The sequence below is a fragment of the Bubalus kerabau genome, chromosome 4 (genome assembly GCF_029407905.1).
Source record: "Bubalus kerabau isolate K-KA32 ecotype Philippines breed swamp buffalo chromosome 4, PCC_UOA_SB_1v2, whole genome shotgun sequence".
Lineage (NCBI taxonomy): Eukaryota > Metazoa > Chordata > Mammalia > Artiodactyla > Bovidae > Bubalus > Bubalus kerabau.
Genome location: NC_073627.1, coordinates 55,795,389 through 55,820,555, shown reverse-complemented (window position 1 = coordinate 55,820,555; position 25,167 = coordinate 55,795,389). Strand labels below are relative to the sequence as shown.

The 25,167-nt window shown below is 55.6% G+C and overlaps 1 protein-coding gene and 1 non-coding gene across 4 annotated transcripts in view; one reads left to right on the top strand and one right to left on the bottom strand.

Annotated features, from left to right (window-relative positions):
• CUEDC1 (CUE domain containing 1) overlaps positions 1 to 25,167 on the bottom strand; it is an 88,474-nt gene that overhangs the window by 15,113 nt on the left and 48,194 nt on the right. For all 3 annotated transcript variants that reach the window (XM_055577544.1, XM_055577543.1, XM_055577545.1), the window contains 2 exons: positions 5,828 to 6,354; positions 1,741 to 1,868 (listed from right to left, as the gene is read on the bottom strand). In XM_055577544.1, the coding sequence (XP_055433519.1) occupies positions 1,741 to 1,868; positions 5,828 to 6,148 (449 nt within the window). In that variant the 5' untranslated portion in view covers positions 6,149 to 6,354. The remainder of the gene's footprint in view (positions 1 to 1,740; positions 1,869 to 5,827; positions 6,355 to 25,167) is intronic.
• On the top strand, positions 22,759 to 22,831 carry TRNAE-UUC (transfer RNA glutamic acid (anticodon UUC)). Its single transcript has one exon. It is a non-coding gene; the product is annotated as a tRNA-Glu (tRNA).

Here is a 25,167-nt window from a genome sequence, read left to right as displayed (position 1 = left end):
TGCCCAGTTTACAGTGGGATACTGTCCCTGATGGGCTAAGTTTTCCCTTCTGAAAAATAGGTAGAACTATTCTGCCTAATAGAAACTGAACTTTTTTTTTTTTTGCAAAACCATCTTGGAATATTAAGAAAATGTCAAAGGAAAATCATTTAGCCCTGGGCATTGTGACCCAACCTGGGCTGCAAGTCCTACGAAGATTTCACCCAGACTATCCACTTATGCCTCCCTCATTACAGCCTCAGCTCTGCTTCTGTCCCTGACTTCAAACAATACTCCCCACCCCAACAACTTCACAGGCCACTATCCGCTCCCTGAGCTACAATCACAGAGGTTTTTCTCATTAGGGGATGACAGGACACAGCCGGGGATGGCGTTTATTGGCTCTGGAGTCAGAAAGACCTGGGTTCAGGTTCGAGCTCTGTGGTCTTAGGGAAGTTACGAAACCTCTCTGGGGCTCAGTTTCCTCATCTATAAAATGGGGACGACACCAGTGCCTACCTCACAGTTGTTAGATGGTTGGAATGCCATCGTATAGGTAAAGAACCTTGCCATTTCCTGGCATTTGAAGGGTGCTTAATAATGGTAGTTGTTATTGTTAGCTATGCCTGGATGATCACAAAGTTTCCCACCACTACTGCCTAGGACTCCCAAGATCCCCAGAAGGCAAGATCAGTCCCCCCACCCCTCCCCACCCCAGGCCTCAGTCATTCTCAGGACGAGCAGCTCCAGGACAAAGAGAAGCCTGGGCTCCAACAGCCACCTCAAACGCTTGTTGTTGCTATTTAGTCGCTAAGTCATATCCAACTCTGCAACCCCATGGGCTGTAGCCCGCCAGGCTCCTCTGTCCATGGGGTTTTCCAGGCAAGAATACTGCAGTGCGTTGCCATTTCCTTCTCCAGGGGATCTTCCCGACCCAGGGATCGAACCCGAGTCTTCTGCATTGGCAGGCGGATTCTTTACCACCTGAGCCACCAGGGAAAGTGTGTTAGTCGGTCAGTTGTGTCTGACTCTTTGTGACCCCGTGGACTGTAGGCTGCCAGGCTCCTCTGTCCATGGGATTTCCCAGGCAAGGATACCGGAAGCCCCACCTCAAATGCAGAGCCCAGAAAAACAAGCACTTCAGAGACCAGCTTCATGTTAAACTTCTAAATTACAGAGTCCTTGACATGGAAAAAGTCTCCAGGCACCTAGCAGTCTACTGTTCTGCTTCTGATGATCAAATTACCCTAGAAAAAGAGACTTACTTGCTCATCCCCACAATCTCCCTAGAACCCCAAATCATTGATTATTGATGACTGTCTGGGAGTGAGCGCTGTGTTGCAGAGGATTCTGAGGTTCCGGCTTACCTGAGCTGGCAAGAGCATGGTGATCAGTTAGTGATGTCTGCCATGGGCACAGGAAGCGTCAGTACACCTCCAGCTGTCTGTCATCCCCACTCTGCACCTCCCTCGACTACAGACTCCCAGAAAGTGAAGGCTGAGCCTTGTTTAACTCCGTGTCCTGCCGGATGTTCAGCACAGCCCCAGCCCAGAGTAGGAATGCAGTGGCTGTCTGTTCTTAGAATCCTTAGAGCTTGAAAATTCTCCTTGGGTTCTAGCTAAAGTGTGTTTTGCTGCAGTAGAAGCCTGTTCTGGGTGGAATACGGAGGGAACCAGCCAAGGTGCCCTCTGGGCTTGTTGTACTCAATCCCAACCCTGATCTTCCTCCCCCTTGCCCTGCACTCTGGGGGGAGATTCTTACCGGGGAGGTGGAGTGGGGGGAGCCAGGGGGTAAGGCCTGTCCAACACATGCATGTGGTAGGCAGGTGGGGAGTACACAGGCGGGGGCTCCTCGTCAGAGCTATCGGGTTCCAAGGTCCTCTCCAAAATCTGCATCAGAGACAACAAAGAAAGAATATTAACAACCCTTCCTTGAACTGAAATAACATGTAGACAAAAAATCAAGCGTGGGCGAGGATGTGTAGTCAGGGAACTTCACTACTGCTGGTGGGAGGGGAAAGTGATACAACCACTGCTCTGCAAAACTGCCTGGCTTCCTGCACCGGCGCTCAGCACACGCGCTACCTCGGAGTCCACGATTCCAACACGCACAGCAGACGCGAATGCACACGTCCCTGGAGGAACGCTCGGAGCCATCCAAGTAAGGCTCAAAACCAGGCAAAACAACCTCACAGGGATCGCAGGTGCAGCAGTGTGACCTCTGGGGATGGGGAAGCTGAGAGGGGGCATAAGGGGGATTCCAGGCTCTGCTGATGCTTCTCGACTCGGGTGCTGATGAACCTTCACTGAGCTGCCCACTTGTGCCTTGTGAAAATGCTTCTGTTCATGTGTTACTCCTAGTAAATAGCTTTAACATCATTCCTATCTTCTCTCAAAGAATTTCCACATCGATTAACTCACCTTAAGCTCAAACAACTTGGCAAAGTAGGTTATGGATCACCCCCATTTTACAGATGAGGAAACTGAGGCACAGGCTGACTGATGAACATGGCAAAAGCTACACACTGTTTCTAGAACTGAATCTCTAACTTGGATGTGGTGTCTATAGCAGGAGTCTCTCCTTCAGACACAATGCCGGCATGCCCAGGTTGGATTCTCAGGGCAGAGAACAGCAAAGTGAGGGCCTAGGCCCTTCCTCATGGACTCCTCTCCTCATCCAGGAGCCAGAGAAAGGGGGCAAGCGAGGCCAAAGGCTGGGCAAAAGCCAGGCTTCCTGCTGCATGGGCTGATCTGAATCCTTCCCCAGCGCAGTCTGGAGCAGCAGGAAGCCACCAACCTAGAAAGCCCAGGTCACACAGTCCCCACCCGAGCCCTTCTCCAGCTCTGTGCCCATCTCACCTCCGAGACCAAAGGACACACGAAGGGCTCGGAGGCTGTCAACTGGCCCGAAATCTGAATCCCAAGTGAGTCTGCAGAAGTCACCACTAAGATGCCTCTGCACGTCCCTGCCCATGCCCAGCCACTCTCGGGCACCCAGTCTCAACAGGGACACCACGGCCGGTGGGAGGGTGGGTGAGCAAGCATGCATGCACACATACACACACTGCCTCATGTTTCAGAAGGCATCTGTGCTCACCACTGTACCACCATCGCACACACACTGTCACACTTTGTACACACCCAGCCAGCCTGACCCAAGGAGGCCTCCTGCTCTGGAATGCACTAACGTTCTTTCCTTTGAGGCGGAAAGTATTTAAACAGATGCTTTTGCAGGAGAAAAAAAAAGACGGTAGCTGCCTTTCGGGCCACTGCTCTCCTTACCCCGAATTTCCGCAAGAAAAGGAGAGCAAGCAAGAGCGAGCACCCTAAGATCCAGTCATGGTCCCTGGCACACCCCGACTCTAAGGGACGGAGCTCCAACCTGGGCCCGCAGGCCAAGCCCACGGCCGCCCCTCGGCGGCCAGCCTGGCCCCACTGAAGCTGCTCTGAGTCAGACAGGTGAGGAGGGGCGCATTCCGAAGGAGCTGTTCCCAGAGGGAGGCTGCTGGGGGTCCCTCTGACTGAGGCCCGCAGCAGTTGCCCCTCAGGCCTCTGCAGCCCGCCGCACAGGAGGGGGCGGTGAGGTCTTTCTCCTCAGCCGCTCCTGCCCCTTAGTGCGGCCTTCAGGGGCTCCAAGAACCAGACGCCCATCAGAGGCTCCTGGAGCAGGATGAAGCGAGAAGGCAGACAGCAGGCCAGGCACACTCCGGAAAGGCTGGGCCCCAGTCTTCGGGGAAAAGTAACCCCAGTCGTGCTTCTGGCCTCCCCCTTCCCCCACAGCCCCACGAGAGCCACAGTGAGGCTGTCCTTCTGGCTCTAAAGGTGCTGAAGTTTCTGGTTCTACGGCCTCCCAGCTTAGCCCCGTGTGGGTGATGGATGCCTGCCAGGTGCTCTGGGGGCCAAGGTCCAGGCCATTTATCTGACGGGAGACATTTCTCTGTGGCGAGGATACCCCCAGGCCAGCCCACCATTCATCAGCCCCCAGAGAGGGGGCTTTTTCCAGTCAGCAGTTATTGTCAGCCCAGCTGCCGCTCATAAATTTTCCGCAGCACTTTCCGCTGGCTCAGGAACTGCCTGCCGACGGGCCCACGCAGAGCTCCAAAGATGAGGGCTGGGGAAACAGCCAAGGGGGCTGCTGAGAAGGGGCTCCATCTGGAAAGCCAGATACTTAGAAAAACAGAAGCACCCACAGTGCAGGCCATCGAGGGCATCAGGGGAGTTTTACAGAGGGTCATGGGGCTGTGGGTGCTGTGAACAAGGGGGGAAACACGATCCTACCTGCCAGACCGTCAGGACAAATGAGACTGTGGAAGGGGTCAGTGTTTGCAGAGAACTTTCCTTCCAGCTCATAACGCAGTATCTGCAGATGCACACACACACACCTCCTCTTGGCTAAGAGCATCCACTGGCTGATCCAAGCAGAGCCAAGGTGTGCTCTCCCAGGAAAAGAGACTACAGAAAGCTGTGCCAAGACAGCAGCGACATCGAGTCATTCAACAAACACTTCTCAAGCGCCTGGTCTGTACGATGACTGTCCTGGGTGCTGTGGGTGACAGAGGGATGAGCCAGATGTCACTGCCCAGAGCTTCTCCTCCGCCCAGGCAGCACCACGATAGGAGGAAGAGCGAGGCGGCGTTGCCCGGCAGGATGACTTTGATTAATGGAGAATGGCCACATGTAGGGCTGTGTTCAGAAGGCCCCTGGGCCACACCAGGGTCTAGGTTTCCCAGTGTAAGCGGGGCAATAACCATGCAACCTCATGAGTATGTGCAGACTTAAAGCAATGATACATCTAAAGCATACAGGATGCTGCCTGGCCCAGGCTGGGACTCAGCGAAGAGCAGAGCTGAATCCAATCAGCTGGGTTGTTCCATCTTGGAACGGACCGTTCTTGGAACCATGGCTATACGTGCCATGTGCCTTTGCAGGCAGTGACCCTCTGCTGAAAGGCTCTGGGTGCCCCTTCTGGGCCCAGGACTGCAGGTCCTACCAAGGGTGGGAGGCCAGATGTGAACTCTTGGAGGGGTCACGGAGGCCTGGCCACACCCAGCAGGTGGGCCAAGGCGGTGGGTGGGTCCCTTCTCCCCCAGCCACCTCCCTGGAGAAAGGAAACAACTGCCTAAGCATCCCTCATGCCTCCGTCAAAGGAACTGAACTCGCAAGTCTGACGGGTCACCTGTCTCCCGTGGTTCCCGCTGCTCTAGAACATTCTCCCTTCTTTCTCAGCCGCAAGGCCTCCTGCTCTCTGCTCACTCAAGGAACCCGACACAAGGCCTGCTGCCAGCTGCTAAGGACTCCTGCTCTATCCCGCCTCTGCACAAGCTGTTCCTTCTGCACACCTTTCCCTCTTCTTTACCCTTCCTCTGGTCAGCCATTTCTTCCTCTCTGCTGCTTCCGTTCTCCCCATCTGAGCTCTCACTCCTGTGGCCTGCCACTGCCGGACACCAGCCTCTAGTTCCCCCGGGACTGTGAACTCTGATGAGGGCAGAAACTCTGCACCGGCCTAAGTGGATGCCCCAAGACTCCAAACATACAGACCAGACAGCGCCAGCCTGGAGAGGGATTTGGTCTTTTGGGGTGGGACCCACGTGTCTACATTTTGAACAAGCTCCTTGACTCTGATGACCCCTGACCCAGGGGCTAGCAAGTGCCTGGCACAGCCCTAAGAAGGTGCTCAGTGTTTGCTGAACGACTACCTGGTTTTTGCTCAGAAACCAAGGCCACTGGGCTGACTTGGGTACCAGTTTCCCCAGGTGGAACCCAGACAGGAGTATAACTCAAGTCCTCTAAGAGGTTCAGACTAGTTGCTGCAGCTCCTGCTGAAGGATCGATGGGGGCCGCGCCCCTACCTCTGGGGGTATGCTGTCCTCCGAGTCGGAGCTGTCCTCGTAGACGCCGCCCCTGCCCGCCTCCAGGTTCATCTGCAGCAGCTGGTCGATGGTGGCATCCACGGCGCCGCTGTTGGCGCGCAGCACGCACTCGATGATGTCGTAGTCCATGTTGGGGAACATGGTCGTGAAGTCGTCCATGGCCTGGTTGAACTCGAGGCGGCGCACCTGGCGGGCCGGCCGGCTGTTGTTGAGCTCCTGCGAGGCCGCCGCGCCAGCCCCGGCCCCGCGAGCGCCGGCAGCGCCCCCGCCGCCACTGCTCCGGCGGAACAGGCTGGTCATCTTGCCGAGTCGCTGGGGGAGAATGTTTCCCGCCGGTGCTGAGCCCCTTCCCCCAGGTCCCTGCGCCGTGGCTGCTCGTAAGCTCAGACCCGCGCCGGGCGGGGTCCCCGGGTCAGAAGACTGGGGCGCGGCATCCGTAGGGGGCTGGCGGCTCGGTCATCCACAACCGGGGAGCATCCTGGGACCGGCTCCACGGACCATCCCACCTGAAACGGAGGGACACAGAGTCAGCTGGAACGCAACCCACTCCAGCTCGGGGTGGTAAACAAGGCGGTTAGGGCCATTCCCCACCCCAGGGCCACGCCCTCGGGAGAACTGCTTCTTTCTGCTTTCTCTCCACCTATGGTAGCTACACAGCTATAGCTCTTTCCTAATTAACAAGGGCTTACATCCTACAGATTTCCCTGCTGGTTAACTCATGACACCACTATGAGGTGGGTGCTTGCTGCTGCTGCTGCTGCTGCTGCTGCTAAGTCACTTCAGTCGTGTCCGATTCTGTGCTACCCCGTAGACGGCAGCCCACAAAGCTCCCTCATCCCTGGGATTCTCCAGGCAGGAACACTGGAGTGGGTTGCCATTTCCTTCTCCAATGCATGAAAGGGAAAAGTGAAAGTGAAGTCGCTCAGTTGTGTCGGACTCTCAGCCAACCCCATGGACTGCAGCCTACCAGGCTCCTCCGTCCATGGGATTTTCCAGGCAAGAGTACTGGAGTGGGGTGCCATTGCCTTCTGTGGAGGTGGGTGCTTGGATCCCCCTTATGCAGATGGGAAAACTGAGGCACAGACCTGAGACAGTGGAGGAGGTGGGGATTTGAAGCCAGGACTGTAGCCCTGAGGGGCTTCCCTGGTGGCTCAGAGGGTAAGAATCTGCCTGCAATGCCAGAGATGGGGGTTCAATCCCCGGATTGGGAAGATCCCCTAGAGAAGGGAATGGCAACCCACTCCAGTATCCTTGCCTGGAGAATCCCATGGACAGAGGACCCTGGTGGATTACAGTCCACGGGGTCGCAAAGAGTCAGACAAGACTGAGCGACTCACACGTTCACTTTTACTTCTTTCTGGGGCCCCTCTGCCGCTGGTCTCAACCATTACACACACTGCCCAGCACTCGCGGGGACGTGACTGGGGCCCGTGGCTTCTGCACACCCGCTGTGGTCTCCAGCCCTGCTTGCCCTCCAGTCTCTGCTTGCCTCACCTCCCACCCTCAGCGCCCCACCATCCTGCCTCCCATTTTGCGCAGACCTCCACGAAACCTGCGGCAGAACACTCTGCAGCCCATTCAGAACCAGGGTATCAATCACTACCGAGGTCACATTTCTGTTAGTGCCGTCAACTGAGTGTTCAACGTGTCTAAAACCATCAAGTTCTGACTTTTCTCAGGCTTATCCCAGGATGTACAGTAATTTTGCTAATTGTAGGAAAGTGCCAGCTTTATTTTAAGGGACTGTTGCATCAAAGGATATTCCTAAGACTTCTCTAATGTTAGGTCACGATCCTAACAGCTGATGGATAAACGCCAGTGTGAGCAAAACAGTGCAAGGTTCTTCCTTGCCATGATCTCCACAGTTAACTTATGATGGAAAGAAAACTAGACCAGAGGGTGTGGAAGGGGCAGTGGAAGTACCCTCCCTCACCCCAAGGTCAGAAGACCCATCCCTGCCACTGGCTCCTTCCGTCCCTTTAGGTCAGTCCTCTCAGAGGTAAAATGGAACTTCATACTGCCCCCCTAGGCCTTCCAGTGCCACTGTGCTGAGATTTTTATGTCCTTCAGAGCTCGACCTCCTCCAAGGGACGTGGAAATTGTCTGGGTCTCCTGTTCTGGGACTTGCTGGGTGGGTGTCTGCCTAGTCCCAGGGAGGCGGGCTGTATTCAAATCTAGAAGCACATGGGCCCCAGGCAGCCTCCGGACACTGTGTTACAGAACTATCATCGCCTACCCACAGAGAAAACCAGTTAACACTCTATATCTGGGCTTCCCCGGTGGCTCAGTGGTAAAGAATGTGGGTTCGATCCCTGGGTTGGGAAGATCCCCTGGAGGAGGGCATGGCAACCCACTCCAGTGTTTTTGCCTGGAAAATTCCATGGACAGAGGAGCCAGGTGGGTTACAGCCCATGGACTGCAAAGAGTTGGACACAACTGAAGCCACTGAGAACAGCACATACCTACATCTAGATACTTTTCTTCTATGCATATACTACCATATGCATGAATTCATTTTACTCAAATGTGATCAAACCATAAATTCTACTATGCAACTTGTTTTTTTCCACTTAATAATTGATTGTAGCCATCTTCTTATGTCAGAACACAGAGATCTACTTCATGATTTTTAATGCCTGAGTAGGAGTCTGATGACTGGGCTAAGTATGATTTATTATCCAGCCTCCTCCACCCCATCTCTTGCCTAGATGAGCGAGTCACAGCTCAGAGAGGCCAAAGCCATGTCACAAGGAAGTGCAGAGGAGTGACCTCAAATGGCCAGTCCAAGAAATCTGTTATGAGAATGAACACAGGAAGGAAGGCCTCCCACGGCCAGCTCCAGACACCCCAGTGCCTGCAGCCACGCCTCCCATCACCCCTGACACACCAGAAGGTCAGGGGACGCTGCCAAAATATCCTCCAAAGTGGGGCTCCACCCTGGTGGCTGTCTTTGTCCTGGGTTCTGGAAACTGCCCTGAGGCCTCCAACTAGGACGTGAGGGCCAGGAAGCCCCAGAAGCCAGTGCCCTGGGGGCCCGGGTGGCAGACCAGGACTGCCAGTCTGCTGTCATCCCACATGGGGTCAGTGCCTGGTGCTAAGGCCTCTGGAGGAAAGCCACCTTCAGCCTCTCCCTCAAGTAATCTGCAAGAGAGATTGAGGGACCAGTTCTCACATTGCCAAATGGCAGTACCTTGGAGAAAGAGGCCAGGACCTGGAGAAAGAGGCTGGCACCTAGCCCTCTTGACAGATCCCTTGGCCTCTGGGCCTCAGTGTCGGGAAGCCCCCACGAGGCATTCTCGCCCTCCTACCATTTACGCAAGTGCCTCGATTCAGCCCCAGGCTGCACGCCTCCTCTCTGCCACTCCAGCCGCAGGACCTCGTCCACGCGCCCTCTCCTCTCTGTGTCCAGGACCTCGCCTATACGAGTGGGGCTTCCATGAGAATGAAGAGGATAATCCTGAGCACGCTGCCTGGGACGTGGCTAGCTGCGTCACTGTCGTTGCTTCTGCCCCAGAAGGCTGGCGCAGAGCCAGGGGCGGTTGGCATCCTAGCCAAGTGATCCCAGAGCTGATGGGGTAGGGGCTTCTAGGGGAGCCTTCTCCTGCATCTGGGTATCAACCCCCAGAATCCTGTCAGCCCTCAGGAAGGCAATCCCGATCCTCACAGCCCTGGGGGAGGCTTGCTTCCCTGGGCAGCTGGAGACCCCACAGCCCCAGTGCCCACTTCCATTTACCCCCGGTGCAAAGCCTTGAAAAAGAGCATTTCTGCGTGTCTGCCCTGACATGTAAACAAGCTAACAACTCTAAGCCAGCCCCATAGGCTGCTCCACATTACAGATGAAGAGATGAGACCTAAGACCAGAGGAGGTGCCCAAGGCACAGTGAGAGGGGTGGCAAAGCCTCAACTTTTCCATCAAAGGGTGTTTCCGTGGATGAGGAGAGGGTGGCTCCAAATCAGTAATGGAAAACACAGGGAAACAGGATGCGATGTGCAGAAATGCCATTTTCACAGGACTCTGCAAGGACCCACGGACTCCCCAGACCAGGATGCCTTTAATTAACAGGCGAGGATGTGAGAGCTCCCGCTTCTCAGGGCACCACCACCGGCCCCTCACCCCTCACTGGGCTCAAATGCAGAAGATGAGGTCAGGACTGAGGCTTGGCCAGCGTGGCTGGCAGCAAGGAGAAGGACTGTCCTCGGGTCAGGGTCATCCATGCCAGGCTGCCGTCTGCAACCAGCACAGCTGAAATGAAAAGCCACTTAAAACACATGGGAAAAATTACGGCAGGAGACAGGGTCACGCGCTCATGCGAGTGCTTTCACATGTAATCTTTCTTTTACAACTTCAGAGACAGATGTTATCATCCCCATCTCATAGCTATGGAAACCAATTCAGAGAAGTCAGGTAACTTGCACAAAGTCACACAGCCAGCATGTAAACAGGCCAAAATTAGGCACCCACTTCCGAAGAGCCCAAAACGCCAAGTCAGGCTTGCAAGTCTAGGAGCCCCAGAGCCTCAGAAAGGCTCAGGAGACTGGGCCCAGCCAGGCTGCCGTTCCACAGAGGAAAGGGGATCCAGACAGCTCTGGAGTGGGTGGTAGGTGGGCAGGGAGGGGGTCTGTTGGCTCCACCCCAGAACCAGCTCTGTGACCTTGAGGAAATCACTCCTCCACCTCTCTGAATCCTGGCTACGGGGCACTGGCAGGGAAACAGAGGGAAATAACCTCTGCTGAAAAAGGAAGTGAGTCAAACCTGCCGAGCCCGTTAGACACCTTGGAGGCCGGCTCAAAAGCTCGCCTGAACTCACAGCTTGTGAGCAACCTGGGGACTAGGAGGCAGAACCCCACACCTGTCCTCCCCCAGGCCCTGGGGAGCCAGGCCGTCCAGCCTCCCCAGAGAGGAACCCAGGCCTGGCAGGGACGGCAGGCAGCCAAGCTTCCCTCCAAGCGTGTGCAGACAGCCAAGGCCTGAGTCACTCCAGGCCTGGCCCAGGGAGGTGGGCCAGCTGCCCGAGAGTCATTCTCCTGACTTCGCCCAAGGTCATCCCAGCGAGTCTCCTGCAGGGCCAGGTAGGGCCCACGTCAGGGAGGGGAGAGTCCAGGAGCCAGAATCCTGGTCCCAGTTCTGCCTGGTCCTGGAAAGGCTGTGTGACTTCGAGAAATCACTTCACTTCTCTAAACCTCAGCTTCCTTGTGTGTCAAAGTTGAGATCACACACATCTACGTGGAAGGGGTGTTGTGATAGAACTTACATGGGTAACTGAACACAGGGAGCACCTGATGAGACAGGATGCTGTGACCTCCAGCCCTGGTCGTGGCCCTTTTCCAGAGCTGCACTTACACCTTGAGTGATCTTATCTAGTCCCACATCATTAAATACTATCTACATGCCAAACTGGAAAAGTCCCTGATGCTGGGAAAGACTGAGGGCAGAAGGAGAAGAGGGCATCAGAGGATGAGAGGGCCGGATGGCATCACCAATGCAATGGACATGAACTTGGGCAAACTCGGAGAGATGATGGGAGACAGGGAGGCCTGGCCTGCTGCAGTGCCCGGGGTCGCAGAGAGTTGGACATGACTGAGCAACTGAATAACAACATGCTGAATATTGCCTCCCAAATTTCTCTTGCCGTGGAGTCTCCCAGGAACACACCCTTCAACTCCACACCTGCATGGCCGACCTGCTGCCTCCACATGGATGTCCAACAGCATCTCCAATATAACTTATCAGGTGGACAGTAAAGACGGGAAGGAAAGAAGTTGGGAGCGCAGCAACTGTGGGTTCTCATCCCATCTTCCTCCCCCAGCTTATCACAATGGTGGGGATGGGGTGCTTTCTTCATTTCCAAAGCCCGTTCTCTTCCACGTGTGCAGTATTGCCCCACCTCACGGACGAAGCGACCGAGGCCAGGGCAGCCCCGAGACGTAGTTCAGGTACCTGCGCCCCTACCACTTGGCCTGAGGGCCTCCTCCCTGGCACACCAGGCAGATGGCAGGCTGGTCTTCTTTCCAAGCCAACGATGGCTCCGGAGGGCAGGAGATCGACTCCCCTCCAAGACCTGAATTGAAATTCTACTGCCTCCTGGGAGGGCCAGGACTCAACCCCAAAAGGCAGTGGTTGGCACAGGAGGTGCGGGGCTGGGACGCCAGAGGCCCCTGTGGCGAGCACTGTTCTGCATCACCCCCCACCCCCCACCCCCCACCGAAGGGTCATTCTGTCATTCTGGAGCGACTACCCGAGGCCGGCCGTGCCCCTGCACGCCCCCAGCTCTCTTCTCTGAAAACCCCCAGGGCCGAGGGACAGGCCAGATCTTGTGATCTGTCTGAGCTGCTGTGATTGCAGCCGTCAGAGGGACGCACTGTCCCTTCTTGCCTAATAAGATCTGGGCCCAGCCCAACGGCCCCGCAGTGCCAGGCCACTAGGTGGTGTCCGAGGGCTCAGGCCACAGCTGCTCCCAGGAAAGGAGACACAGAGCGGCTTCTCCCCAGGGACCAGAGGATCGGCTCCACCCCTACTCCCTCATGATTAAAGGGGGCGGGGGGAGCGCCCCACTGCCCCAGAGGTCTCAGAATACAAGGAGGGTTTCAGGCCAATTTATTATCGAGGTGGGAAACATAAGGCACACATGCCATTCACTTCTACCTGGCATCCGAGGCAGACATCACTAATCCATCGAGGCACTGCCCTCTGCAACCCGCTCGGCCTCAGAAGCATGTTCATCCCGGCGCTCTGGACAAGCCCCCACCGAGTGATGAGAACTGGCACGCAAGGTACACACTGCTTGCCAGCCGTTCCATTTCCCGTATGAGAAGACCAGGCCCAGGCCTAGTTTGTCTCATTAGGAATCCAGGCTGCAAAGGCCAGCAGGGCCGGAATGAGGTCATATGATCCCTGGGATGCTTGTGTAACCATGGCTAAGTCCTGGGGAAACCTCAAGTGGGTGACGGCTGCGTTCATGAGAGACCGCTGGGCCCAGGGCATCTGTGTCCCCGTGCAATTTTCACCTCGGACGTGGCGGGGGCAGGGTGCAGGGAAGTCTGCCCGAGCTTCTTGGCTTCTGAGCTGGAGAGGCCCCAAAGCGGGAGAAAGGAAAGGGGGGACAAGAGACAGAGAGAGGCTGTCAGGGGCTGTGTGTGTGTGTCTGAATGTGTATGTGTGTATGAGTGCCGGGCACGGGGGGTGGGGGGGGGAGGCGGTGCAGGGAGGGGTGGCAGCCCCAACAGAGGCTCCTTGTCCCCCGGCCCCGTACAGGCTTGTTTTCTTCCCAAGCTATTAATGTCATCGCAGCTTCAAAAGCCGGGTGACCTTTAAATGCCGAGCCTCCTGCTCCCGCCCAAGGCGCGGAAACAGCTTAATGGAAACTCAAACGGCCCCAGCTGCTGGGCCCGCAACAAAGCCAGCCTCTTTCCCGAGGCGCGGAGCTGCCGGGGAGCCACACCTGTGCCCACTCCCGGGGGAGGGGGCGTCAGGAAAGGGCAAGGGGGACCCTCGGGCACAGTCATCGGGAAACGGAGGCCCGGCTGGACCTGAGCGGACGAGGTGGGGGAAGGAGGGGAGAGACAGACTCAGTTCTGCCATGCCTGGCTGTGTGACCTCGGGTTAGCCACTTACCTCTCTGGGCCATCCCCCACCATTCAGTCTAATCTAAGCCTGGGGTAGAAAAAAAAAATCTGCCCCCCCAAAAATATCTTTTAAAAATCTATAGGAGGGGCTTCCCTGGTGGTCCAGTGGTTAAGAGTCTGCCTTGAAATGCAGGGGACACTGGTTCCATCTCTGGTCTGGGAAGATCCTACATCGCACCTAAAGCCTGTGCTCCGAAACCAAGGAAGTCATAAGAAGCCCGAGTACCACCGTGAGGAGCGGCCAGACGGCTGCAACTAGAGAAAGCCCGTGCGCAGCAGCGAAGACCCAGAACAGCCAAAAATAACTAACCAAATAAATAAAACTTTAAAGAAATCTCTGCAAGAAAAAAAAATGAGGGTGAGACATTTCAAAGGACTTTAATAAAATCCCTCCCATATGAAAGGATTGGCCCCAGAGCCTCAGTTCTAAGGACACCGTTGTTCATGTTTGTTTCAGAGGCCCAAAGACTGGGCTTGGCCACTGTCAAAGGGCCAAGAAGTCAACTCTGCCTTCCAGTTGAAAAGATTCAAGACGAAGCCCCCTGGGCACGAGTGACATGTCATTTGCTTGGGTCATCTTGGTAGAATGATGGTAGTAATAGCAATGATAACATAGCACTTACCACTTGCTTCTTTATTCACCAACCACTATTCCAAGGGCCTTATGCAAGCTAATGACTTTTCAACCCCTCTACAGCCCTGAAAGGTACATGTTACCAATGCTATTTCTACTTTATAGAGAGAAAAGTGAGGCACAGAGGAGTCGAGGAACTTGCTTAAGGTCACACAGCCGAGTGGCCAAAATGATGTGTGAACCCAGGAGATCTGACTCCAGATCTGACAGTCTCACACCATCAGGCCTGACCGCCCTCTGCATTCCCAAAGCTGTGCACAGGGCCAGGCCACCCCCCCACCCCCCCACCCCCTCTGCCGGCAAAAACTCAGCAAGTGTGAACTGAGTGGAGTCCTCAAGGGGCAGAGTTGCCCCTGGCGCTCCTGTCCAGGGGAGAAGGGAGGAGGAAGGAGTCTGCAGGCAAAGCTTACCAGAGGAGAGAGAACCACGGCAATTTCCTTACATAAACCTTTTTCCCACTCCGCCAAGGTTGTCCGTTGCCTGGGCAACCAAATGCTTTCCATCTCCACCTGAACTGGCCAGGACTATTTCCATAACAGTCCCTCTCTCCATCAACAAACGCCATCAGCTCAGCCAAGACACTAGAGGAGATCCGCCCTCAGTGGACAGAGGGGAGGCTGCTCCCCAGGGCTCCGCCCTGGGGTTGCAGTCTCGGGGAGCCCCTCTGGGCTGGCAGGAATGTGTCTGTGCCTGGGACCAACTGCAGCGGCCCAAGCTGGGAGAAAGGGGCACTGGCAGCCAGCTCAGGTGCAAGGCGGTGAGGCTGGGCTGGCTCCAGGCATGAGCTCACGCTGGCCCGGGGCCAGCTCCTCGGGAAAGAGCTCCCCTTCAGGCAGGAGGAGGCCCCTCCATAGGCTGGGCCTGAGCCCCGAGGCCTGGGCGGGAATGAGAGATGCCTCTGGGCCCCTGGGATCACTGGCCCCTGGGTCAGTGATGCCACACAATTGAGGATCTACACATGCCAAGGAGCCAAGATCGGGGAGGGGCGCTCAGAGCAGCAGAGGGCCCTCTTCCCCACACTAACACACACTTCGCATCCCTCCCCCACTGATCCATGAATTCCATTTCTATGGGATTCGCATAACATATTTAATGGAACACCATAAGGCTTCCCTCATAGCTCAGTCGGTAAAGAATCTGCCTGCAGTGCAGGAGACCCGGGTTTGATTCCTGGGTCAGGAAGATCCCCTGGAGAAGGAAATGGCAACCCACTCCAGAATTCTTGCCTGGAGAATTCCCCTGGACAGAGGAGCCCAGCAGGCTACAGCCCATGGAACTGTGAGAGTCGGATACAGCTTATCGATTAAACCACCACCACCACCATACAATGGTAAACAAAAATGAGGTATCTCTGTGCCCAAGACCTACTGCTTAGGGGAACGAGGCGAGGCACAGATCAGAAAGTGTATTTCTCTGTCCTCTACTGCCTTATGGTGTGTGTGTGTCTGTACATGGGCCTCCCAGGGGCACTAGTGGTAAAGAAAGCGTTACCTGCTTAGTCGTGTCTGACTCTTTGTGACCCCAAGGACTGTAGCCCACCAGGCTCCTTTGTCCATGGGCTTCTCCAGGCAAGCATACTGCAGTGGGGTCCCATTTCCTTCTCCAGGGGATCTTCCTAACTTAGGAATAGAACTCAGGTCTCCTGCATTGCAGGCAGACTCTTTACCATCTGAGCCAGCCCGCCTGCAATGCAGGAGACCCAGGTTTGATCCCGAGTATTCTTGCCTGGAGAATCCCATGGACAGAGGAGCCTAGCGGGCTTCAGTGTCGCAAAGAGTCTGACACGACTGAAGTGACTTAGCACGCACGCATGTCTGTCATATGGAGAGGGTGAGGGAGTGGGCTCCAAAAGAAATCGATAATGTGGGTTTTCACTGGGGAGAATTAGGTCACGAGAGACAGGTCAAGGAAACTTTTCTCTATAAATCCTTTTGCATCTTTCAAATTTTTATTCATGCTCATTGATTTAAAAATAAAATAGGCAGAGGGCTTCCCTGGTGCCTCTGTGTTGAAGAGTCCGCCTGCCGATGCGGGGGCCACAAGTTTGATCCCTGGTCTGTCCAGGAGGATCCCACATCCATGGGACAACTAGGCGCATGCTTCGTAACTACTAAGCCAGTGCTCTCAAGCCCCAGGCTGCAACTACCGAGCCCATGCCCCGCAATCACTAAAGCCTGTTTGCCTAGACCCCGCGCTCCGCAACGAGAGAAACCACTGCAAGGAGAAGCCAACGCGTTGCAACCAGAGAGTCGCCCCCACTCGCCGCAACTAGAGAAAGCCTGCACGCAGAAATGAAGACCCAGCACAGCCATAAATAATAGATAAGTAAAATAAGAAATAACATCAAAGTGATGGCACTGTGGTGATATTGTCTGTTCCTTTTTCATATACGTATTGTCTACAATGGACATGACTTTTTAATAATAGCTATAGTAAATATCTGTGAATACTTACTACTGCCACTTTCTAAGCACGTGGCATGCATGATCTTATCAAAGCCTCACAGTAAAGCAATTATTATACTCATTGTACAGATAAGCTGAGACTGTGTGTGCTGTGCTAAGTCGTTTCAGTCATGTCTGACTCTGCAACCCCATGAACTGCAGCCCACGAGGCTCCTCTGTCCATGGGATTCTCCAGGCAAGAGTAATGGAGGGGGTGGCCATGCCCTCCTCCAGGGGATCTTCCCGACCCAGGGATCAAATTGCCATCTTTTACATCTCCTGTACTGGCAGGCAGGGTCTTTACCACTAATGCTACCTGGGAAGCCCAAATGAAGACCAGGAGAGTTTAAATAACTTATGTGGCGTCAGAGTCAGTGACAGAGCCAAAATGTGAATCCAAACAATCTGTCCCCAGAGTCCATGCTCTTCGGAACCCCCGCCTTACACTGTTCTCTGATTCTAAAAAACTAAACCAAACAAACACTGAATGATGATAGGGAAAACATCTTAAGAAAAAAGCAAACCACAGAGCCTCCAGGGTTTTAAAACTTTTGTAATCCTCCACATCCCAACCCAGTCCTTCCTGCCTGGACTCTCTGGGCAAGCCCCGCCAAGTCCTGCCTTGGTGGGAACCAGGCTGCTCCCACTCGCTCCCCTGAGCCCCGCTTCCAGGTACAGGCACTGCCCACCTCCTGGTGGAGCTGTGGGAAGCAAAGCGTTTCCCTCCCGGGCCAAGGTGATGGCTGATACTGCAGTCACTTCAGAGGTCAGACTGCAGTGTGGGCCCCTTCCCAGGGGCAGCGCAGGGTCGGGTCTAGCCAGGAAGCTCCTCGTGGAGGGAAAACCACACGCTGGGTTTTACTGACGCTGAGTCTGGGTAAGAGCACAGCGGTTCAGGGTAAGCTTCACTCGGGGCCAAGCCCGGCTTCCACCCTGGTCCCCGCTGCCTGGGTGAGCGGCACTGCTCTGAGCCTGTGTCTTCGCGTGTGGACTGGGGACACCTGTACCCCCTGATCCTGTAGGACATCACGCGCCCTCAGTCTCGGGGTACATAAGAGGGTCTGTTTCCAGAGCCTGGCCTAGGAGTCAGACCCGGGGTTGCGATCCTGAATCCAGTCCTGATTGTGGGGACGAGGGGAGCATGCAGCAGAAGGCGGTACTCAGGGTTGGGGTGCTCCGGGAGCCCTGTGTGGAGCCTCTAGCTGCTGCTGGGGGCAGGGTGGGTCTGACGGGGCCTGCCCCCCGCAGAGGGCCTGGGCCGGGCATTGGGGGCCCTTCTCAGAAGTGCGCCTCCGGCAGCCAAGGAATGCAGACCCAGGGCAGGGGAGCAGAGGCCTGGGGAGGGCCCGGCTTCAAAAGAGCAGGCGGCAGCTGCAGGGGGAGGGCCATGGCCCCCTCTGTGGGCGGTGGACACCATCAGAAATTCCAGCGGCTGGGCGGCAGATGGGATTGTTTAGAGCCATTACCAGGCCAGCTCCTCTCCCAGCCGCGGGCGGCCCCCTCCCCTCGCTCCCACCCCCCTCAGCGGGGCGCCCAGAGGCCAGCTGCCGGCTGTCCCTGACCCACGCTGCTCCATGCCACGTACCCGCGGGCCCGCACATGCCCTGCAGAGATGCCAGGATTAGGAAGGCAGGAAGAAAGGCCGTGTTCTCCCTGCCAGACAGGGGGGTGTGTGTGTGTATGTGTGTGTGTGTGTGTGTGTATTGCCCAAGGTCCGAGCTCAGGGGCCACAGAGCTGGGATCTGTGTGTGTGTTGACGGGGGGGCGGTGTATGAGTGTGTTGATGGTGTGTGTGTGTGTGTCTCTGTCTGTCTGTGTGTGTCCATGTTCTCCCTGCCAGACGGGGTGTGTGTGTGTGTGTGTCTGTGTCTGTGTGTGTTGCCCAGGTCCGAGCTCAGCGGCCACAGAGCTGGGATCTGTGTGTGTGTGTCGACAGTGTGTGTGTGTGTGTGTGTGTGTTGCCCAAGGTCTGAGCTCAGTGGCCACAGAGCTGTGATCTGAACCCAGATCGTGGCCTCCTGGGTCAGCACTCTCTCCCTGTGTGTGTGTGTGCACCCAGCACACCAACACACAGCTCACATGCCTGAGTGTGCCGCACACACCAGCTCCAGCAAAGCATTCACTGCTGAGAGGGTGCCACAACCGTGGGGCCACACTCCTTTAGATTTCCCCGAACTCCCCCTGCAGCCCAGGCACGCCATCCACTCCCCTCTTCGCCCAACTCGGAAGCTGTGTTTTTCCAGCCACGCTGTCCTACACACACGCTAACAGGCCCTGAGCACACGCACCCTCAGCCTTCCCACGGCCCCACGCTGCAGACCCCTCCCTTCCCCAGGCGGACAGCGGGGCCGGATGAGGCCCTCATCTCTTCCCCAAGCATGCCCAGCACGGTTTGCACAGCATCAGGTGCACCGATGGTTAGGGGAGAGGTCGGGCTGACCTGCTCTGCAGCCAATCTGGCCAGAATAGGACAGGGAAGTGGCACGCCCTGACGGAGGCAGCGGCTTCCTGGTTCCCTGAAGGACCTGCTCCTGGAAGGGAGTCCAGGCACGGACCTCAGCCTGCTGGGGCTGGGAGTTCTGGTCCTCGCACAGGCAGGGGCAGGGGTCACAGAACCAGCCTTCTTTGCCTCAGAGGGCCTCAGTCTCCAGCTCCAGAAAATGGAGAGAAGCAGTCCCTATTCAGTCTGACCTCACCCATCACTGAAACGTCCCAGAGATGCAAGGACGTGAGTGGGAGTGGGGGGCGGGAGAGGGGTGCCAGAGAAAGGCATCCCTATGCTAGGTACCACTACGATGGCTGCTCTGCAGAAGTGGGTGGCTGCATCCTGGGGACCCTGGGGCTGGAAGGACCTGTCCCCTTTCTGAAGCTGCAGAATTAGAACGCCTGTCCTCAAAGGAAATCCCCAGCAGAAGCCCATTCTATGAAGACATTAGGCAGAGGCCTGCCCTGCCTCCCTCCCCCAGCAATTAGTAATGAGGGAACCTGCCATTTACCGAGTGCTGGGCTGGGTTTCGGTGCCTCATGCTAATCCTCACAGTAATCTAGTCCTGCAGATCATTATCTTCTACCACGATCAGAGCCAGTTTGCAGACAGGGACAAGGAGGAGCGTGTGACCTAAAGGCTGTCCAGGGTCGTACCACATCCAGATGGCATGGCCTTCCAGGAGAGAGACCGTGAGCCTGTCACATCTTCTGACACACCAGTGACCTGCTACCAGCTTTCAAGCCTGGGTTTACCCAGAGCTGTGTGCATCTCCACCTGCTCCCTGCACTGCTGCTGATCTGCTCACACGGCTCTGGGAAGCGCAAAGGTACTTCTCTACCAGTCTAAGAAGCAAATGCTCTTTGCTTTAGAGCAACGTAGCTCAGAGGATGGCGGAGACCACCTTCACCAGAGTCTTCTGAGCGGTTTGCGAAAACACATATTCTCCACCTCACTGTTAAATCAGAATTTCTGGGGAGACAGCCTGGGAATCTGAATATTCACAGGATCCCCAGATCATTCTAATGACCAGGAAAGTGTGAAGACCACTCCCTTACAGTTTGGAGCCCTGGATTCTGATCTCAGCTCCATCACGAACCAGCCAAGTGACCTTGCTTTCAGATTCCCGTCTGAAAAATGGGCATGGATCTCCAAGATCCCTTTCATTCTTGGCATCCTCCGTGTCTGCCCTGAGTCTCCAGATGGCCCACAGCTGTTTGAGCTGAGTTTCATGGACTGTTCAGTCCCTGGAGCCACCAAGGCACACTGCGGGGACACATTAAAAAGAACTCCTGTCTGGCTGATTTAGGGAGATCTGCAAAAATACCTTACTTATCTCTGGCTCCAAGCCCTCAACAAATGGCTTTTGGATTATCCAGTGCCACCTCCCTACTCCCCTGAATATCCATTTTCTTCATTCCAGCCTGAGTCAACCGGGATTCTGTAAACATTAGGTCCGCACACCTGGGCTCGATCAACAGTCGTCAAACAAAGGCTCTGCCAAATCACCCCACAAGCCCAAACTTGCAGCCGCTCTGTCCCTCCTGAGGCGCTGAGAGCCGGGGACGCGTGGACCCTTTCTCCCAGCAGAGGATGGGTGTGAGGGCTGGGTGGGAGAGAGGGCGTAGCCAGAATGGCCCCAGCCTACAGGTGGGTTGCGTGTCAGCCAGACTTTGAAGGGTGCGAGGCGACAGTGGGGCAAGTCCAGCAATCGCTGGGACCTTTCAAAAGCAGCTGGACATCCCCTAGTCCCATGGCTCCTCGATGCGCGCTGTGGAAACACCACGAGGTGTTCAGCCAGTGCTCAGGCACTGCTGGCTGGTGGCAGGCACGACTGCGTCAGCCTTCGAGGTTTATGAATCCTTGACCGAGGAGCCATGGGGCTTATCAGACCTGCAGCCCACCGACACGGGATGATTTCAGACTCAAGCGACCTCTGTGTAGGGGAACCTGTGTGCATGTGCAACCAGAGAGAAAAGATTGACAGGAAAGGCAAGAGTGAAAAGCCGGCTTCCCCAGTGGGAAACATCTGTGAATTGTAGCCCACGACTGCTGATCCCAGCCCTTAAAAATAGATCATTCTCTCACTCTGAATATGCTGACTGCCCCCACACGACGGTGCTTTCCATGTGCGTGGCACTTGGTGGTCTCCAGGGCTGGGGGAGCCCTCTCCATTCGGCCAGGCTCTAGGCTGGGCCTGTGCCCGAGAGCGGGGGCTCACCTGGCACGGTGCTGGGCACTCCACCTCCACCACATCCTCACCACAACCCTACCAGGTAGGAGGCGTTATCCTACAGACAACCTGCCCGAGCCCCACAGCCAGGAAGTGGCGGGGTCAGGATGCTACCCCACAGCCCAGGTTCCCAAGTGCTCACCACACGGTCACCCCACTTGTAATGGGGAGCCTTGCACGGGGCAAAGGGGGAAACGGGCCCCAGAAGGGCTAGGAACGTGGCATCACCCTGGAGCAAGAGAGAAGCGCTATGTGCACTGGCCGGGAGCGGGGAGACAGAAAACAAGCGGGGGCCCCGCAGCTCCGAGCTGAGCGGGCATGGCCTGCCTGCCACAGGTGCCCCCGCCCGCAGGCATCGAGGGCCGGCGGGGACCCTGCTCTGCTCCGGCTCCCACACCCAGCAGGGCCCCCCTGTCTGGCTCTGGGCTCTTCAAGTTGGGTTTCCATCCCAACCACCCTGGGCAGCGTGAGTGAGTCAGGCCCCGGAGGAGGAAGTGGCCACGCTCAAAACCATTAACATGCAGGGCTGAGCTCTGGGCCTTTGTTCTTGAGCAAGGACTGTAGCATTTCACTTTCAGGAAGGAGCGGGGAGGGTGGGGCAGGCTCAGAATTGCACAACCAGAAGCACAGGCTCAGACACACAGAGGTCCCACGTGGAAAGTCTGCTGAGACGGCCCCGGACCCTGTGGAAAAATACAAGCTGACCCACGGCCCTCAGACACGGCAGGTCCACACAGAGAGCACAGGCTCACTCATTCCTCGGCTTTTTCAATCAGAGAGGCCTTCCAGCAGGGGTGAAAGTGTTAGTCGCTCAGTCGTGTCTGACTCTCTGTGGCCCCATGGACTGCAGCCCGCCAGGCTCCTCCATCCATGGGATCCTCCAGGCAAGAATACTGGAGTGGGTTGCTATGCCCTCCTCCAGGGGATCTTCCTGACCCAGGGATTGAATCCTGGTCTCCTGCATTGCAGGCAGGTTCTTTACCATCTGAGCCACCAGAGAAGCCCTCCATCCAGCAGGGGTACATCGGGGCTTCTAAGGCCGGGAGGACGCAGACAGGCATCAGAGGGGGAGGTGGGGATCTCGGGCCTCTGATCCCAGCACAGCAGGAACCCCAGGTCGGAGGGGGACAATGCCTCCCACATCCAGCTTGGAGGGGCAGCCCCAGCTCGGGGAGACCACCTCCCTATACGCCCCTCTTCCAAAACACACCATCCCTCCTCCAACCACGCGAGTATCTCCCAGAATCCAGGAAAGCACAGCAAACAGCCCTGCAGGGCGCCCCCCACCGTGAATATCCAGGTAAATGTTTCGAGGCGGCAGTTCTTCCCTGCAAGGCACATCTCCGCCACCAGCAGAGTGGGAAAGGCGGCAAAGCGAATCAGTTAACTCTGGGACAGGGAGGACGAAGGCTGGGGAGGAGAGAGGAAGAGAGGAAAGTTAATCAACAGGGAGAAATCTGACTTTAAAAAGGTTAACACGACACAAGGAACTCCCCAGTGGTCCAGTGGTTAGGATGCTGTGCTTTCACTGCTGAGGGCGTGGGTTCAATCCCTAGCTGGGGAACCAAGGTCCCTCAAGCTGAGTGGCCCCCCCAAAAAAATGTAATACAAATAAGAATAAAATGGCTTTCACTGAGCCTCTGCGTCCCTGGAAAAGTACCATTCATCCCTAGATCCTGAGGAACAGACCCCTGCTCCCCTCCCCACCTTGCAGGGGTCAGTCAGAGGCTAAGGGTTTACCCTGCACCCCTCCCGCACCTCATTAGAACTTAACCTCCAGGCCCTCAAGGAAATTGGTAGAAATGAGACCCTTGTCCTTTGTCAATTAGAAAGAAAACAGCCCTCTGGGGAGATGGCCCTCCTCTGGGGGGGCCCTCTCATGCTCTTAGACAACCCCTGTTCCCTTGGGGGTGGCAGTGAGAAGTGGAAAGGAGCCAGCTTGTTTAGGGAAGCCGCCTGCTCCCTGACGTCTGGCAGGGGCAGGCCACCCACCAGGTCCGGCTCACCCCCCTTAAAGCCCAGTCTGTTTGGAAAGGGCTTTCGGGGACAGGAAGCAATAAACAGAGTCAAGCGGCCAAGATGCAGGGGCTGATTATGCAGTTTATGGATTTTCCAGGCCTCTTTGTACTCTCCCACCAGCTGCCTGGGGCTCTGCAGAAAAAGGTGCCGGCAAAAGGCAGGCTGGCCTCGGCTGGGTCTTGCCAAGTGTGTGAGGGGACTGCATGCCTTGAGGCCCTGCAGGCTGCCCCTCGGAGCCCCAAAGAGAAACCCTGCCCACCCCATGTTACCAGAGCCTGGACACACATACGCAACTCACTTCCACGCAGCTCACTTCTCTGCCCAGTTCTAAGGTACTTCCTCACTTCAGAGGAGGCTGACTCCTGGAATTCCCAGAGGGGAGGATGTGCCTGGCCAGGCTGCAGCTTGAGCAGGGCAGGTGGGTGGCCCTCCTTCACCAAGCAGCTTGCAGCTCAGCTATTTTAGCTTCCTCGAGTGTAGAGCAACTGAGTAAAAGCCAAGACTGATGGGGAAGGTGATTTGGGGTTGCACGGCCTTCCCAGTGCCAAGGTCAGCTTGCATCTCCCATCTGGTGAGATGGTTGCCTGTGTGTGCAAAGCTGTGAGTGCAGAGGGCTTGTGGGAATTGTCTCTTGATACCCAGGAACTGAACACGACACAAGGTGCCTCGGAAGAATGGAGAGGCAGGCAGCACAGACCTCCAGGGCCAGATGACATGAAAAAACCAAGCAGCAGCGCCAGGTGTCCCCTGCAGTATTTTTGTCGAAGTGTCAGAGTGCATGCTTGTATATTTGAAATGCACAGGGAGGCCACCAAGTGAATACACACCCAGCACTAAGAAGCAGTTGTCTAAGAAGTAGGGTTGCATGAGGGGTTTGCTGACTACTTCATGCATCTCTGCATCCTTTGAAGTTGCTTTTTTTTTTTTTTAACAAACATGCATTGTTTTTATAGTTAAAAATTAAGAATTTTTTTTGTTTCATTTTTTAAAAAAAACACTCATTTATTTCCTTTCAGCGGTGCTGGGTCTTCACTGCTGCACTCTGGCCTTCTCCAGCTGCAGCAAGCAGGGGTTACTCTCGAGATGCAGTGCCTGGGTTTCTCACAGCGGTGGCGTCTCGTACCGCAGAGAATGGGCTCTAGGGCCATGGCCTTAGTAGCTGTGGCTCATGGGCATGTGGGATCTTCCTGGGCCAGGGGTCGAACCCATGTCCCCTGCACTGGCAGGTAGACTCTCAAGCACTGGACCGCCAGGGAAGTCCCCCAAATTAAGAATTTTTTTTTAAAAGATATGTTGCAACATGGAATGTGCAGCTGCTGCAGAAAACGGTTTGGTAGCTCCTCGAAAAGTTAAACCCAGAATTATCATGTGATCCAGCTGTTCTGCTCCCAGGTGTTCTCCCCGAAGAACCAAAAGCAGAGATTCAGGAATCTGAACGCCAGTGTTAATAGCAACAGCATTTACAACAGCCCAAAGGCAGAAGCAGCCCCGGTGTCCGTCACCAGATGAATGGATGAACGAAACAGAGACTGTACATACGGAACCATGGAACTCAGCCACAAAAAAGGCATGAAATTCTGATACATGCTATAACATGGATGGACCCTGAAAACGTGATAACATAAGCCAGACACAAAAGGACAAACGCTATATGATTCCACTTTATGAGGTACCTAGAACAGGCAGATTCCTGGAGACAGAAACCAGAAGAGTTCCCCAGGAGCTGAGGAAACAGGAGAATGGAGAGATACTGTTTAATGGGCACAGAGTTTCTGTTTGGGATGATGATCAAGTTCTAGAAATGGACAATGGTGAGGACTACACAATACTGTCCGAATACTGAATGCCACTGAACTGCCACTTAAAGATAGTTAAAATGGT